The 14,897-nt window shown below is 44.1% G+C and overlaps 1 protein-coding gene and 1 pseudogene across 1 annotated transcript in view; one reads left to right on the forward strand and one right to left on the reverse strand.

Moving 5' to 3' along the window:
• Positions 1 to 14,483, forward strand: part of LOC115460042 (zinc finger protein 84-like) — a 99,188-nt gene extending 84,705 nt beyond the window's left edge. The window contains exons 6-7 of the mRNA XM_030189898.1: positions 5,788 to 5,907; positions 12,147 to 14,483. Coding sequence (XP_030045758.1) covers positions 5,788 to 5,907; positions 12,147 to 14,212 — 2,186 coding nt within the window. The 3' untranslated portion in view covers positions 14,213 to 14,483. The remainder of the gene's footprint in view (positions 1 to 5,787; positions 5,908 to 12,146) is intronic.
• The window catches only part of LOC115465113, a 500,577-nt pseudogene that overhangs the window by 214,135 nt on the left and 271,545 nt on the right, over positions 1 to 14,897 (reverse strand).

Consider the following 14,897-nt stretch of genomic DNA (forward strand, 5'->3'; position numbering starts at 1 on the left):
AAAGACTTGACTAAGAGTTGGGGTCTGGCAGCGGACACTTCCGATTTGTTGCCCCTACAGGGTAACCCGAGTTTTACACCTGGAATGGAGAGTGTGGTATTTAACAGGTGGGCAGCTTTGGGAATAACTAGGTTAGAGCATGTGCTAGGAGGGAGAGGGCAATTATTAGAGATAGGAGCGCTAGGGGTGGGCATAGAACAGGGAGCCATATTCGCCCATTTCCAATTAGCTCATTATGTGCAGACTCTGGATTCCGGGAAGTTGCAAGGTAGGCATGGGAGCCGCCTTAGGGAATTCTTTAGGGCAGTTCCGGGGGAACGCCTTTCGGTCTCGGGTTTGCAGAGGGTATTGGGGAAACACAGTGACAGGAAAGACACAGGAGGCACATTGCAGCGCTGGGCTTGTGACCTTCAAAAACCTAATTTGACCTTGGATTTTCAGAAATTGACAGCCAGGATACCCTCTGTGTCAGGAAGTGCCACATTGCGGGAATGCCAATTTCGAATATTATATAGGGCATATATGACAAAGCTCCAGGTGTTTCGCTTTGGAGGAGTCCCAGATCCTTTGTGCTCCAAGTGCAGACTGAAAGAGAGCACATGGTTTCACTCCTTCTGGGAATGTCCAAAAATAAAGCTATTTTGGGGGCAAATTATAACTTATCTAGAGTCAGTGGTGCAAGGTAGGGTCCATCCCTCTCCACAGGGGTTTCTACTGGACAGGTATGAAGTATTTGCGCAGCATCCCAGAGGGGTCCGACAGTTCTTCCGTAAAGCAGGTATTATAGGGAAGAAGCTTATCCTGTCTGGGTGGATGCAGTCGGAGCCACCGGACTTTTGGCATTGGAGGAATCGCCTGCATGAATTGCTCCTCCAGGAGCGTAGGGTGGTGGGATCCTCCCCGAGGAGGCGGAAAGCATTTTTGGGGGTATGGGAGCCCTACATACAATCATTAGCACCCAAAGCACGCAGCTTCATCTTAAATCGTCTTTGATTTTTTTTTTTTTTTTTATGGTCTTAGGGTATACTACTTTTGTAGCGCAATTCTCATCAGCCAGCTATGAGGCAGAGAGGCGCATCATGATGAACAATAACCCATTGGGGCATGTTTACAGATTGTTTGGGCCACGATTTGCTGGCTATAAAGGCTGCTTGGTTCTGTCATCATCAGCGGGGAGTTATTATTAGAATGAAGAAAGTAAGGGAGGGAGGGGATGGGGGGGGGGGGGGGGGGGGGGGAAGGGGGGTTGGAATAAAGGGGGGGGGGGGGAATGGGAGGGCAATAGGCATTGCTGGGACTTCAGAATGGCACGGTTTTTAGACTTATTTGCGTAGCCATTACAAAGGCAGTATATTTTGCTGAGCCATCACTAACTGTTACACTATAAAAATAATATAACTGTTAGTATACATACTGGTATGAGTTTCTTTGATGACATTATGTATTCATGTTCCTGTTGAGAATTGTATTTACTCATTTCTGCACTTAAGTTTAATAAAAAAGATTTAAACATAAAATCATTCAAGGTATCTGAAGATTGGAAAGAATCTAAAGGAATGTCAAGTTTAAAAAAATGATTTCAGGGGTGATCCACAAAATTACAGATTGATGAGCCTGATATCAGTGCTGGGCAAAATGACGGAAACTATTATAAAGAACTAAATTACTGAACACATGGAAAAACATGTGGTTTAATTGGATAGAGTCAATATGGATTTATCCAAGAACATTTGCTACATACATTTTTTGAAGACGTAGATAAAGGTGAGCCAGTTAATGTAATGCATCTAGATTTTCAGTTTTTAGAAATTAAAAAGCCTTAGGATAGGAGGCAGTGTCCTGTTATGGATTGGGAACTGGTTAAATGGCCAGATCTCTAAATGGAGGAGGGTGAATACTGGAGTACTGGGACCAGTGCGTTTAACATTTATAGATGGGAAGTGGAAATGTTGTTGTTTGATAATTTGTTGTCAATATGTGCATTCTAGATGTCTATTTGATGGTCTATTTTTCTTGATTTGTTCAATATATGTGTAAGCTGTTCATGCAGTGGGGAAGGGGGAGGGACGGAAGATAAGACAGAGAAGGCATTGAGGGGTATAATCGAAAGGGGTGCCCAAGATTTCCTGAGAACATCCCGGTGAAGGAGCGGGGAAACACGTATTATCGAAACAAGATGGTTGTCCCCATCTTTCGTTTCGATAATACGGTCGGGGACGCCCAAATTGCGAAATTTAGGTCGACCTTAGAGATGGTCGTCCCCAATTTTCAGCGATAATGGAAACCGAGGAGCCAGCATTCGTAGTGCACTGGTCCCCCTGACATGCCAAGACACCAACCAGGCACCCTAGAGGGTACTGCAGTGGACTTTCTAAATTGCTCCCAGGTACATAGCTCCCTTACCTTGTGTGCTGAGCCCCCCAAAACCCACTCCCCACAACTGTACACCACTACCATAGCCCTTATGGGTGAAGGGGGGCACCTAGATGTGGGTACAGTGAGTTTCTGGTGGGTTTTGAAGGGCTCACATTTACCACCACAAGTGTAACAGGTAGGGGGGGATGGGCCTGGGTCCGCCTGCCTGAAGTGCACTAAAATGGCTCCAGGGACCTGCATACTGCTATCATGGAGCTGAGTATGATATTTGAGGCTGGAAAAAATATTTTAAAGTTTTTTTAGGGTGGGAGGGGGTTGGTGACCACTGGGGGGAGTAAGGGGAGGTCATCGCTGATTCCCTCCGGTGGTCATCTAGTCATTTAGTGCACATTTTTGTAGCTTGGTCGAAAGAAAAAAAGGACCAGGTAAAGTCGTCCAAGCGTTCGTCAGGGACGCCCTTCTTTTTTCCATTATCGGTCGAGGATGCCCATGTGTTAGGCATGCCCACGTCCCATCTTCGCTACGCCTCTGACATGCCCCCATGAACTTTGGTCGTCCCCGCGATGGAAAGCAGTTGAGGACGCCCAAAATCGGCTTTCGATTATGGCAATTTGGGCGAGCCTGTGAGAAGGACACCCATCTTGCAATTTGTGTCAAAAGATGGGCGCCCTTCTCTTTCGAAAATAAGCCTGATTTATTTTTTAAAAAACTGAACAATTTGAGTGTTGAAGGTTGATTGTACCTTTATTGAAATGTTCAGTAAAATCGTTTAAACGTAACATTTATAAATGACCTGAAAATGGGATTGAGTAAAGTGATCAAATGTGCAGATGACACGAAAGTATTCAAAATCGTCAGATAGCATGAGGACTGTGAGAAATTATAGGAGAATCTTGACAGGCTGGAAGACTGGGCATCCAAATGACAGATTAAATTTAACACGGATAAGTACAAATTTAATAAGACTGATTATTGTATTGTTCCGTTTAATTTTAGTATGTATGTAAGCTGTAGTACTCTGCTTAGAATTACTAGATAATGCAGATTATAAATAAATTTTATTATTATTCTTATTAAAGTGATGCACATTGGGAGGAACAATCCAAATTATAGATGCACAGTGCTGGGTTCCAAATTATGAGTCACCAATTTAAATGACATTCACACTTTAAACAGGGCATAAAGGCTTTGTAATACATATGAAGCGGCAAGTACAACTCTGACGACCTTATTTGGCAGACTGGGTGGACCATACAAGACTTTATCTGCCATCGTTCACTATCCCCCCAAATTTAGGGGTCCTTTTTACTAAGGTGTGCAGAAAATGGCCTGCGCTGTTGTAGGCGTGTGTATTGGACGTGCGCAGGTCCATTTTTCAGCTTGCTTGCAAAAAAGGCCTTTTTGGGGGGGGGGGGGCCAAAATGGACGTGCGGCAAAATAAAAATCAGCGCGCGTCCACTTTGGGCCTGAGACCTTACCGCCAGCCATTGACTTAGCGGTAAGGTCTCGCGCGTTAACCGGGCGGTAAACATCAGCGCGCGTACACTGCCGATTACCGCCTGGTTAACGCCACATGGTAGGAAATAAAAAGATATCGGACGCGCATAAAAAATAGACTTACCGCCCAGGGCTCGCAGTAGGTGGGTGGTAGTTCCTAATTGACGCGCGTTAGACGCCTACGCACCTTAATAAAAGGGACTCTTACTTTCTAACTAATTTACTTACTTTCTAACTGTTCTTACTCTCTTAGCTATCTATATGTTCCGTCTTTGCTTATACCCTACACTGACAATTAAAATGTTCTATTACGTATTGTGTTGACATTGTAAATAGTATATTATGCCATACTTTGTATTGTTATTTGAATATCTTTACTGCTGTAATTGCCTATTGCTCATGTTTGATCTATTCTTACTGTACACCGCCTTGAGTGAATTCCTTCAAAAAGGTGGTAAATAAATTCTAATAAACAAATAAATTATTTGGCCGCAAAGCCAGATTGCATGTACATCTTAATTAACAAGCCAGTCAACACCAATAATTGATACTTAACCAATTAGTGGTACTAATGGCTTTAATTAGAATTTGCACACACAACTTTCTAGACATATTCTATAACGCGGTGCGTATGAATTCTAATGCGCACAGTCAAAAATGGGGCGAGGAATGGGCGGGTTGTGGGCATTTAAAAAAAAGTATACACACTATTATAGAATACACCCAATGTGCGTCTAATTTAGGCACAGGTGTTTAGGCCTGGTTAAACGGGTGCACCTAAATTTTAGTCGCAAGAACGGTAACGTGAGCACATTCTATAAACTGCGCCTAACTTTAGGGGCAGTTTATCGAATCACGCTAACCGCATGGTTTTACGGCTCCGATTTTTAAAGCGCCATATACAGAATTTTCCCCCATGTTACTATATTGCTACCCAGGAAAAATATCCATCATCCTGAATAAGAAGTTAAAATCTTCCGCTCAGTGTGCGGCGGTGGCCAAGAAAGCAAACAGAATGTTAGGGATTATTAGAAAAGTAATAGAGAATAAAACAAAAAATGTCATAATGCCTCTTTTATCACTCCACTAGTAAAACATGCCCGTTTCTGGAGCAAATGAAACGGGCGCTAGCAAGGTTTTCCTCCCGAACCCCCCCCTCCTTTCCCACCCCTTCGGCGTTGTGAAGCCACTGACTGCCATTGTTCCGGACCTTGTCAACACACGCCACCTTCATCTCCCGAGTCCTTGTTGGTTGTAAAGCCACTGACGCCATTGCTCCGCCCTCGACGTCATCACGTTTGACGCGAGGGCGGGGCCCAGACACAGCGATTTCAGTGGCTTCACCACCACGAACCCTTCGAACCGGAAGGAAGTGCCCGCAGGAACTGACAGTGACGTCAGTGTCCTCAGAACGTTGAGGGTGAGTTTTATTAGGATGGTTCTACTTCGCCTTGAGTAGTGTGTGCAGTTCTGGTGGAATCAGTTTCAACACAAATCAGCTTCCTACAAATTCAAAACCTGAACCTTATACAGGGAGAATAGAGCACAAATTAGCACTGTCAGTACCAGGCTCCAGGGAGCACCAGGGCATAAGGGATAATGAGAGTTGTGCATATTGAAATGAGGTGATAAGGGACTGCATTATTTTATATTGAGATCTAGACTAAAAGATGTCTAAAGAAGGTTTCCAGGACTTTTCTGAGAAACGCCAGGGCTCCAGAACTGTTCCTCTTTTACTACTGGTTTGAGTAGATTTTTTTTTCACTGAATTGATGAACGTCTATGATTTATGGTGTTAAAAGCTGCCAATTATATCCAACATCTTTATGCTGGAAATTTTGTCCGAATTCTGAATTTGGGGGGGCTTTCACCCAGAATGTTTATGTGAAACCTAATTCAGTGTTTTTACCTCAGGAACAGGCTCTCTGACTGTCACCCCTGATATCATATCCCACATTGAACAAGGGGAAGAGCCGTACATCAGGGATGAGCCGGGATCAGAGGAAAGAGAAACTGGGAAAAGCAGCTGCTCAGGTGAGTCCAGTAATAAGAGAGACTGAGATAAAACTGCAGAACTGAAGGGTGGAATAAGCAGCTGGGAACTGCAGACACCCTTTGTTCTGGAGATCTCTCTTATCACTCCCAGACAGAGACTCCTTCACAAGTTCCTCTGGAGAGTGCTGTCTCATCACTCCCAGGCAGAGATTCCTTCACAGGCTCCTCTGGAAAGCACTCTCATCATTCCCAAGCACAGATCCCTTTACAGGCTCCTCTGGAGAGCGCTCTCATATCACTCCCAGGCAGAGATCCCTTTACAAGCTCCTCTGGAGAGCGCTCTGTTAGCACTCCCAGGCAGAGACTCCTTCACAAGCTCCTCTGGAGAGCGCTCTCTTATCACTCCCAGGCAGAGACTCCTTCACAAGTTCCTCTGAAGAGCGCACTCTTATCACTCCCAGACAGAGACTCCTTCGCAAATTCCTCTGGAGAGCTTTTTCATCACTCACAGGGTTTCATAGGGACATCCTGTCATATAGGATGTTCCTATGCAAATACAATCGCCTAAATCCCTAAGACCATCTTGGGACATATGGAGAGGCATAATCAAAAGGGGCGCCCAAGTTTTCCTGAGGACGTCCCAGCGAAGGGGCGGGGAAACCCATATTATCGAAACAAGATAGGCGTCCATCTTTCGTTTTGATAATACGTTCGGGGAGGCCCAAATCTGGAAATTTAGGTCGACCTTAGAGATGGCTGTCCTCAGAGATGGTCATCCCCTATTTTCGGCGATAATAGAAACATACCTTTCAAATCAGTAAAATAAATATGGTCACACTCAAATTTGCTCTAGAAAACAAAAACGATTAAAAAAAATAATTTAAAAATCCCAAACATTTACCATCGTAGTAACTTAGTAGATGACGGCAGAAAAAGACCTGCACGGTCCATCAAGTCTGCCCAACAAGATAAACTCATATGTGCTACTTTATGTGTATACCTGACCTTGATTTGTATCTGCCATTTTCAGGGCACAGACCGTAGAAGTCTGCCCAGCACTAGCCCCGCCTCCCAACCACTAGCCCCGCCTCCCACCACCGGCTCTCATTTCAGCTTCCACACTATTTCCAGTAAAAATCCGATAGGAGCTATATAACCCATTCAAAGTAACATAGTAGATGACGGCAGAAAAAGACCTGCACGGTCCATCCAGTCTGCCCAAGATAAACTCATATGTGTATACCTTACCTTGATTTGTACCTGTCTCTTCCAGGGCACAGACCGTACAAGTCTGTCCAGCAGTATTTCCTGCCTCCCAACCACCAGTCCCACCTCCCATCACCGGCTCCGGCACAGACCCCGCACAAGTCTGCCCTCCCCTATCCTAGCCTCTTGACCACCAACCCCTCTTCCCCCCGCCACCCAATTTCAGCTAAGCTTCTGTGGATCCATTCCTTCTGCACAGGATTCCTGATGATGCCTGACCAACAGATGTCCTGTTCCCCTCTAGTAAAGATAACAAAATACAATGAGCATTTGAACTCACAGTGAAGTATAAAACGCTTTCTCAGAAACTCATGGCAGCACAGTGCTCTGTGTCCTCAAAGGACTGCTTACATAATCACCATCTAAAAATAAATATTCAATAGGTGATGTCATGGTTTAAAAACCCTCAGTGGAACCGGATTGGTGGAAAGTAAAGTAAATATGCATACCACCGTACTCTTATTGGAAAATATACAAAGAAGATGTACGTAGTTGAGATAAACAAAAAGATTGTAATAGCTATAAACCATCAAGAACTATAAACATGAAAAAATAAAAACCTATATCCACTCTTTATAAAAAGCCACTAAAGCAGAACTACGTCAAGATCGTGTATCTGTTGAATATGCAACTGCTGACATCAGTAAGCAAAAATAAGTAGTGTATAGGAGAGGGGCAGCGTCCCGAGTATGACTAAAAAGTGTTACATACCTTAAATAAAAACCAAAAAAAAAAACAGTAGACGGCAACCAGCAAAAGGAGACAGGCACCGAGCACTAACCAAAAAACTTGCACTGGAAAAAATGATGGCTTAAACAAAAAAGATACAAATTAAAAATTGTGCTGAAATGAAAAAGTGAGGTTCGCTTGTTGTATTAAGAGCATCAATAAAATAAGAATATACCCAGACTTATCAAGAGAGACTCAGAAGAGGCGTAAAGCCTTTTTGGCTTTACGCACAAGAACTGTGGCAATAGGAGCTACCTTCCTGTTGAAATTTCCTTGTGTATGTAGAATAGTGTTTCAATCTAAACAGTTTCAATTTTTTGACCCCAAACAGCTAGAGGAATTTCTAATCAGTAGGGAAGAGGTTAATGTAGTGGTTTAATCCCATATGTACACTGTTTAACAGCCTTGGAGTGAATCACTCGGGACGTGACGCTTCATTATTATAATTTACAATGTATGTTTATTTCCTTTAGATTATATTGTTAATCTTACATCTTGGATTGATTTCTTATTCTTGTGGTCGATAACTATTTGAAACTTAAAAAAATATTTGCTTGTCTATATAATTTATTTCCAAATTGTGTATTATCATTCATAAATGTGAAATTATGTTCGTTAAAAAGCTTAATAAAGATAAAGTTAAAAAAAAAACGAGCATCAATAACGTAAAGTTCTAATATAGTACTGTACTACTACTGTAAATCATTTCTATAGCGCTACCAGTCGTACGCAGCGCTTCACAATTGAACATGAAGAAAAGACAGTCCCTGCTCAAAAGAGCTTACAATCTAAATCAGGACAGACAGGACCAATAAGGGATAAGGGTAGGACAGACAGATAGGACACATAGGAATGATTCTAAATGGAATGTTGCTACTATTGGAGATTCTACATGGAATGTTAATGTTGCTATTCCGATAGCAGCATTCCATGTAGAAGCCTGCCCTTGCAGATCAGCAATGCGGCCGCGCAGGCTTCTGTTTCTGTGAGTCTGACGTCCTGCACATACGTGCAGGACGTCAGACTCACAGAAACAGAAGCCTGCGCGGCCGCATTGCTGATCTGCAAGGGCAGGCTTCTACTACTACTACTACTAGAAATCACTTCTATAGCGCTACCAGTCGTACGCAGCGCTTCACAATTGAACATGAAGAAAAGACAGTCCCTGCTCAAAAGAGCTTACAATCTAAATCAGGACAGACAGACAGGACCAATAAGGATAAGGGTAGGACAGGCAGAAGGACACATAGGGAAAGGGACTATTGAAGAGAGGAAGACAAGATAAAGGTTACGAGCAAGTGACAAGTTAGGAGTCAAAAGAAATAGTTCAACACAAAGACTTAATAGAGTACATAGTGCCCCGGTGACGCCACATAAACAAACTAGTCAAATATACTATTATATCCCCCTCTATTAAAAATATCAAAGTACGCAACTGAGAATTTTACAAGGCACGCCAAAAACTGGCCTGTGGTAGTGTGGGCACGTGTTTTGGACTCATGGTGGACAATTTCTCCACAGCATCTGGGAAAAAAAAAAGGGTGGGGGGTTGGGTCGGGAAATGGACGTGCGGCAAAATTAAAACCAGCGTGTGTCTATTTATGGCCTGAGCCCTTAACACCACCCATTGACTTAGCGGTAAGGGTTCACACGTTACCTGCATGGTAACCGTTCAGCGCGTGCCAACTTCCCATTACCGACAGGAACGCCCCTGTGGTAGAAAATAGAAAATTATTTTCTACCACGGGTTTTTGGCGCGTGCCAAACTTGGAATTAGTGCCAGGTGCCCGTTCAATTTGATGCGCACTGCACGCGCTTAGGCTCTTACACACCTTTGTAAAAGGGCACCTGAGTGAGCATTTAAACTCGCAGGGGCACAAAAAATGAAACCTAAAACACTTACTAGGAATTCGCATACACGATAGCTGTAAAAATGCTCCACCACAAAAACCATCTAGAAATGAATATTCAAAAGATGACGTGGGAGTATAAAACCGGAAAAGATACTGGATTGGTGAAGTGTGATATGAATATGTATACCAGGGGCGTATCTGCGTGGGGCCACAGGGGCCTGGGCCCCCGCAGATTTTGCCCCGGACCCCCCTACCGCCGTTAACCCTCCCTCCCTTGCCTACCGCCATCACCTACCCTGAGGTCCGCTTCCTCCGGCTTTTTAAAATATTGCTTCAGCTGGCGGGGGACCCCAACCCCCCGCCAGCCCAGCCGCGATCTTTAACTTTTTCATCCTTGTCGTGCAGCGCGCTGTGAAAGCTGCATGCATCTTTAGATCCAGTTGGATGGAGTCTGACGTCGCAGCACATTGTAACGTCAACGTGCTTCGACGTCAGACTCCATCCAACTGGATCTAAAGATGCATGCAGCTTTCACAGCGCGCTGCACGACGAGGATGAAAAAGTTAAAGATCGCGGCTGGGCTGGCGGGGGGTTTGGGTCCCCCGCCAGCTGAAGCAATATTTTAAAAAGCCGGAGGAAGCGGACCTCGGGGTAGGTGACGGCGGTAGGCGGGGGAGGGAGGGAGTGTTAACGGCGGGGGGGGGGTTGACGGCGGTGAGGGGGGGGTTGACGGCGGTGAGGGGGGGGTTGACGGCGGTGAGGGGGGGCTATAATGTGCCCCCTCACTCTAGCCCCTGCCCCCCCTACCGCCGAACCTCAGATATGCCCCTGATGTATACCACCATAGAAGCAAACGGAAGCGGATCAATCGAGGTGTAGTGTGCAACTTTATTCTAAAAAAACGCCTGACACAGACTGTGTTTCGCCCACGAGGGCTGCGTCAGGGGCTTCAAAATGAAAGCAGGTTCACAATGGAGCAAAAAAAAACCAGCATAATACGTTCCTCCAAAACTAGCTCTATCCACTTAGCAGGCCAAAGACATCTGATCTGGTCCCAGTTTCATGCTTTTGAAAACAAGAGCATAATCGCCAATCTGCTGGGCTCTCCTCATTTTAGAAAATATACTAAAAAGACGTAGTTATAATAGACTAAGGGGTCCTTTTACTGCATCTCACTGGTGTAGGACACGTGTATTAGACACACACAGGTTCATTTTTCAGCGCACCTGCAAAAAAGGCCTTTTTTTTGGCCAAAAATGGACGTGCAGCAAAATGAAAATTGACATGTGTCCATTCTGGGCCTGAGACCTTACCGCCACTTAGCGGTAAGGTCTCGCACATTAACTGGGCGGTAATTGTCAGCGCACGTACAATACCGATTACCACCCGGTGAGTGCCACACGCCGGAAAATTTCCAGCGCGCCTACCCGACGCGCATACAAAATGAAATTACCGCCTGGGCCACGCGGTAGCCAGGCAATAGCTCCAAATAGGCGCACGTTGGGCGTGCATAGGCACCTACGCAGCTTAGAAAAAGAGCCCCTAAAAATTATTATGGCAGCTGTATACCTTCAGGAACAACAAATATTAAAATAAAACCCAGATGTCCTGTCTTATTTTAAAGCTGCGTATCAGTAAATGGTACGATGTGTATTTCCTGCTTGGAGGTCCATAACTTGTTGAACAGAAGAATCACAGTGCAGGGTAGGGAGGGGATGAAACTCAATATACCCATACAGTAATAACCAACGAATACAGAGTTGTGCCGGCAGTTCATGCTTTATTTGGAAATTTGTTGAACAACACATATGTCGCGCACTGGTACATTCATAGCATCCACTACAAAAGTTTATTGACCATTGTTATGCATGGTACCTTCAAAGGTACATGAAAATGTGAATAAATACATTAGAAGACAAGAGGGGAGGGATGGGGGAGAGGAAGGGGGGAATCTCCAGTGGCGTACAAAGGGGGGGGGCGGTGGGGGCGGTCCACCCCGGGTGCATGCCGCTGGGGGGGTGCCGCAGCGCGCGCCTGTTGCCCTGTCTCAGTCCGAGTTCGCAATTCGCATGTGTTCACTGCTCCCTCTGAGTCTGCCCCGGAACAGGAAGTAACCTGGGTTTGTACCTCCTTTTTTTTGCTGCTATGACACTGCTTGTAAACATTTCACACTGCATCCTCCTCAGGAGAACAGCAGAAACAAGAAAATAATAAAGGCCCTGTTTACTAAGTCACACTAGAGGCACCGTTAGCGCGTAGACACCCATAATATTCCTATTGGCGTCTACACGGTTAGCGTGTGCTAATTTTTAGCATGCGCTAAAAACGCTAGCACACCTTAGTAAACAGGGCCCAAATGTTATTGTACTACTGAACTTATTAAACTGTCTTCTCCTACAGTAATGACCAATGTTTAATCTTTTTATCTAGAAAATGATGATCCCAGAAAAAATAATCCAGAAGTACCACACTGGGAGCTGAGTGAGAATCCAGAAGGGAACAAAATGTTATCAGAAAGAGACAGTGAGGAGACTTGTCCTGACAGGGGAGCAAAGTGCAAGATTCAGTGCAACTCAGAAAAGAAGCAAAAAACCTCAACGGGAAACTTAGCTCTGTGTGAGCAAAATGCCAGTAATATCACACATACAGGGGAAGAGCAGAGAAACCAGACAAGCGAACAAAGATGTTTATGTGATGCGTGTGAGATATTCGTCAGGGATCCTGTAACTGTGAAATCACAACAGAGACCTGATACTGAACAGAAACCGCCCACATGTACTGAATGTGGGGAAACTTTCAGTCAGAAAGAACTACAGGGAAAACAGAAAATATACACAGAAGAGAAATGTTTTACATGTTCTGAGTGTGGGAAAGGCTTCGATAAGAAAGAAGTAAAGCAATACCAGATTATTAATAAAATGAGAATGCGTATAAGTACAGAAAATGGGGAAATGTTTATTAATAAAGAAAACATTATAAAACTCTATAAAAACCATACAGATGAGAGAGCATTTTCATGTCCTGATTATGAAAACAGCTTTGATCAGAAAGGAAACTTTGCAAGACACTCAAAATTCCATTCAAGTAACGAATATAATAAAAGCTGTCAGAGGAAAGCCTTTTCAAGACATCAGCAAACCCAAATTGGGGAGAGACAACTCTCCCTTGCCATATCTGAAGAAGGCTCCATTAGGAAGGTAGACCTCTCACAACAACAAACCATTGTGGAACAGATACAATTAACAAAAAGCTTCAGTCAGAAAATAAAACTCGCAGAACACCAGAGAACCCATGCAGGAGTGAACTCCTTTCCATGTATTGAACGTGATAAAAACTTTATTCAGAAAACGGCTTTGACAAATCAAGACATAATGCCTCAAAGTATGAAGTCTTTTACATGTACTGTGTGTGATAAAAGCTTCAGTCGGAAAACAAACATGACAAGGCACATGAGAATCCATACGGGAGTGAAACAGTATGCATGTACCGAATGTGGTAAGAGTTTTAGTCGGAGGACACAACTCACAAGCCACCAGAGAAGACACACAGGAATGAAACCTTTTTCATGTACTGAGTGTGGCAAAAGCTTCAGTGAGAAGGAAAATTTGTCAAGGCACTTGAGAATTCACACTGGATTGAAACCATTTACATGTATTGAATGTGGTAAGAGCTTCCGTTTGAAGACACACCTTACTAGACACCAGAGAATCCATATAGGATTTAAACCATTTATATGTACTGAGTGTGGGGAAAGCTTTAGTCACAAAACAAGTCTTTTAAACCACCAGAGTACCCACATGGGTCTTAAGCCATTTATCTGTACTGAGTGTGGACTAAGCTTTAGTCAGAAGAAAATCCTCAAAGATCACCAGAGAAGCCATGTGGGAATGAAACCATTTACATGTGTTGACTGTGGCAAATGTTTCATTTGGAGGGCAAGACTCATAAGTCACCAGAGAATTCATACTGGAGTGAAGCCATTCACATGTGGTGAGTGTGGTAAAAGCTTCAGGGAGAAAGGAGACCTCACAAGGCACCAGAGAACCCACTCAGGGTTGAAGCCATGCATATGTACTGAATGTGGTAAAAGCTTCCGTTTGACGACACACCTCAAAAACCACCAGAGAATTCACAGAAGAGTGAAGCTGTTTACATGTACTGAGCGTGGTAAAAGGTTCTGGGAAAAGGAACGTCTCACAAGACACCACAGAATATACACAGAAGTTAAACCATTTATATGTACAGAGTGTGGTAAAGGCTTCAGGGAGAAAGAAGATCTCACAAGACATCTAAGTATCCACACAGAATTTAAACAGTTTACCTGTGGTGAGTGTGGTCAAAGCTTCAACCGGAAGGCACACCTCATAAATCACCAGAGCATTCACATAAATATTAGTAGTAAAAGCATCAATACCAAACAACTGTTCTGTACAGCATATGGAAAAGAGAAAAATTTTAAGTATATAAAGGTGCAATCTGAGACCAAAAAAAATTGAGATTGTCCCAATTCTACTGGAAGACGTTGGCCTGATTTAAAAAGCACTTCCAAGAGGAAAGCTGCCAAGTTACCTATTTCTAGGAGGGAGAATTTTTGGCCAGCCCTGGTTTTGAACTTACAACCTAAAATAGGATGATATTTTTAGTCCCTAATTCTACCAGTTAAAATTGGTACTGCCAGTCCCATAATACGTCAGGATAGGGTTGTCAGAAATCCTGTGTAACTTGGCAGCTCTGTGCATGCACCATGGTATGTTGTTTGTGGCAGTGGTGGTGTTCGCGTGAGCCCAGGTGGTTCTGGTTGGCACAGTGCCAATCTTTAAAAAAAAAAAAAAAAACTAGTTTAACCCTTTAGTGTCCAATGTTCCCGTAATAAGCCACATGGGAACAGATTGATGGGAACAACTATATATATATATAAAAGGCAACCCCAACGTTCTGAAGCCTCCACGGAAGTTGAGGCGCCCGAGATATCCGGTGTGCCCTGGAGTGTCTGCACCGCCCTCGCGTCAAAACGTCATGACGCGTCAAAATGTCATGACGTCGAGGGCAGAGCTATTGACACTCGAGGGCCGAAACGGCCCACAGCGAACAAGGCAAGTAGCTTCGAGGGACGGAGGGAGGGGGCCCCTTGCTAGCGCCCGTTTCATTCCGCTCAGAAACGGGCATTTTTTCCTAGTTGGA

This window comes from Microcaecilia unicolor, chromosome 1 (genome assembly GCF_901765095.1).
Source record: "Microcaecilia unicolor chromosome 1, aMicUni1.1, whole genome shotgun sequence".
NCBI lineage: Eukaryota > Metazoa > Chordata > Amphibia > Gymnophiona > Siphonopidae > Microcaecilia > Microcaecilia unicolor.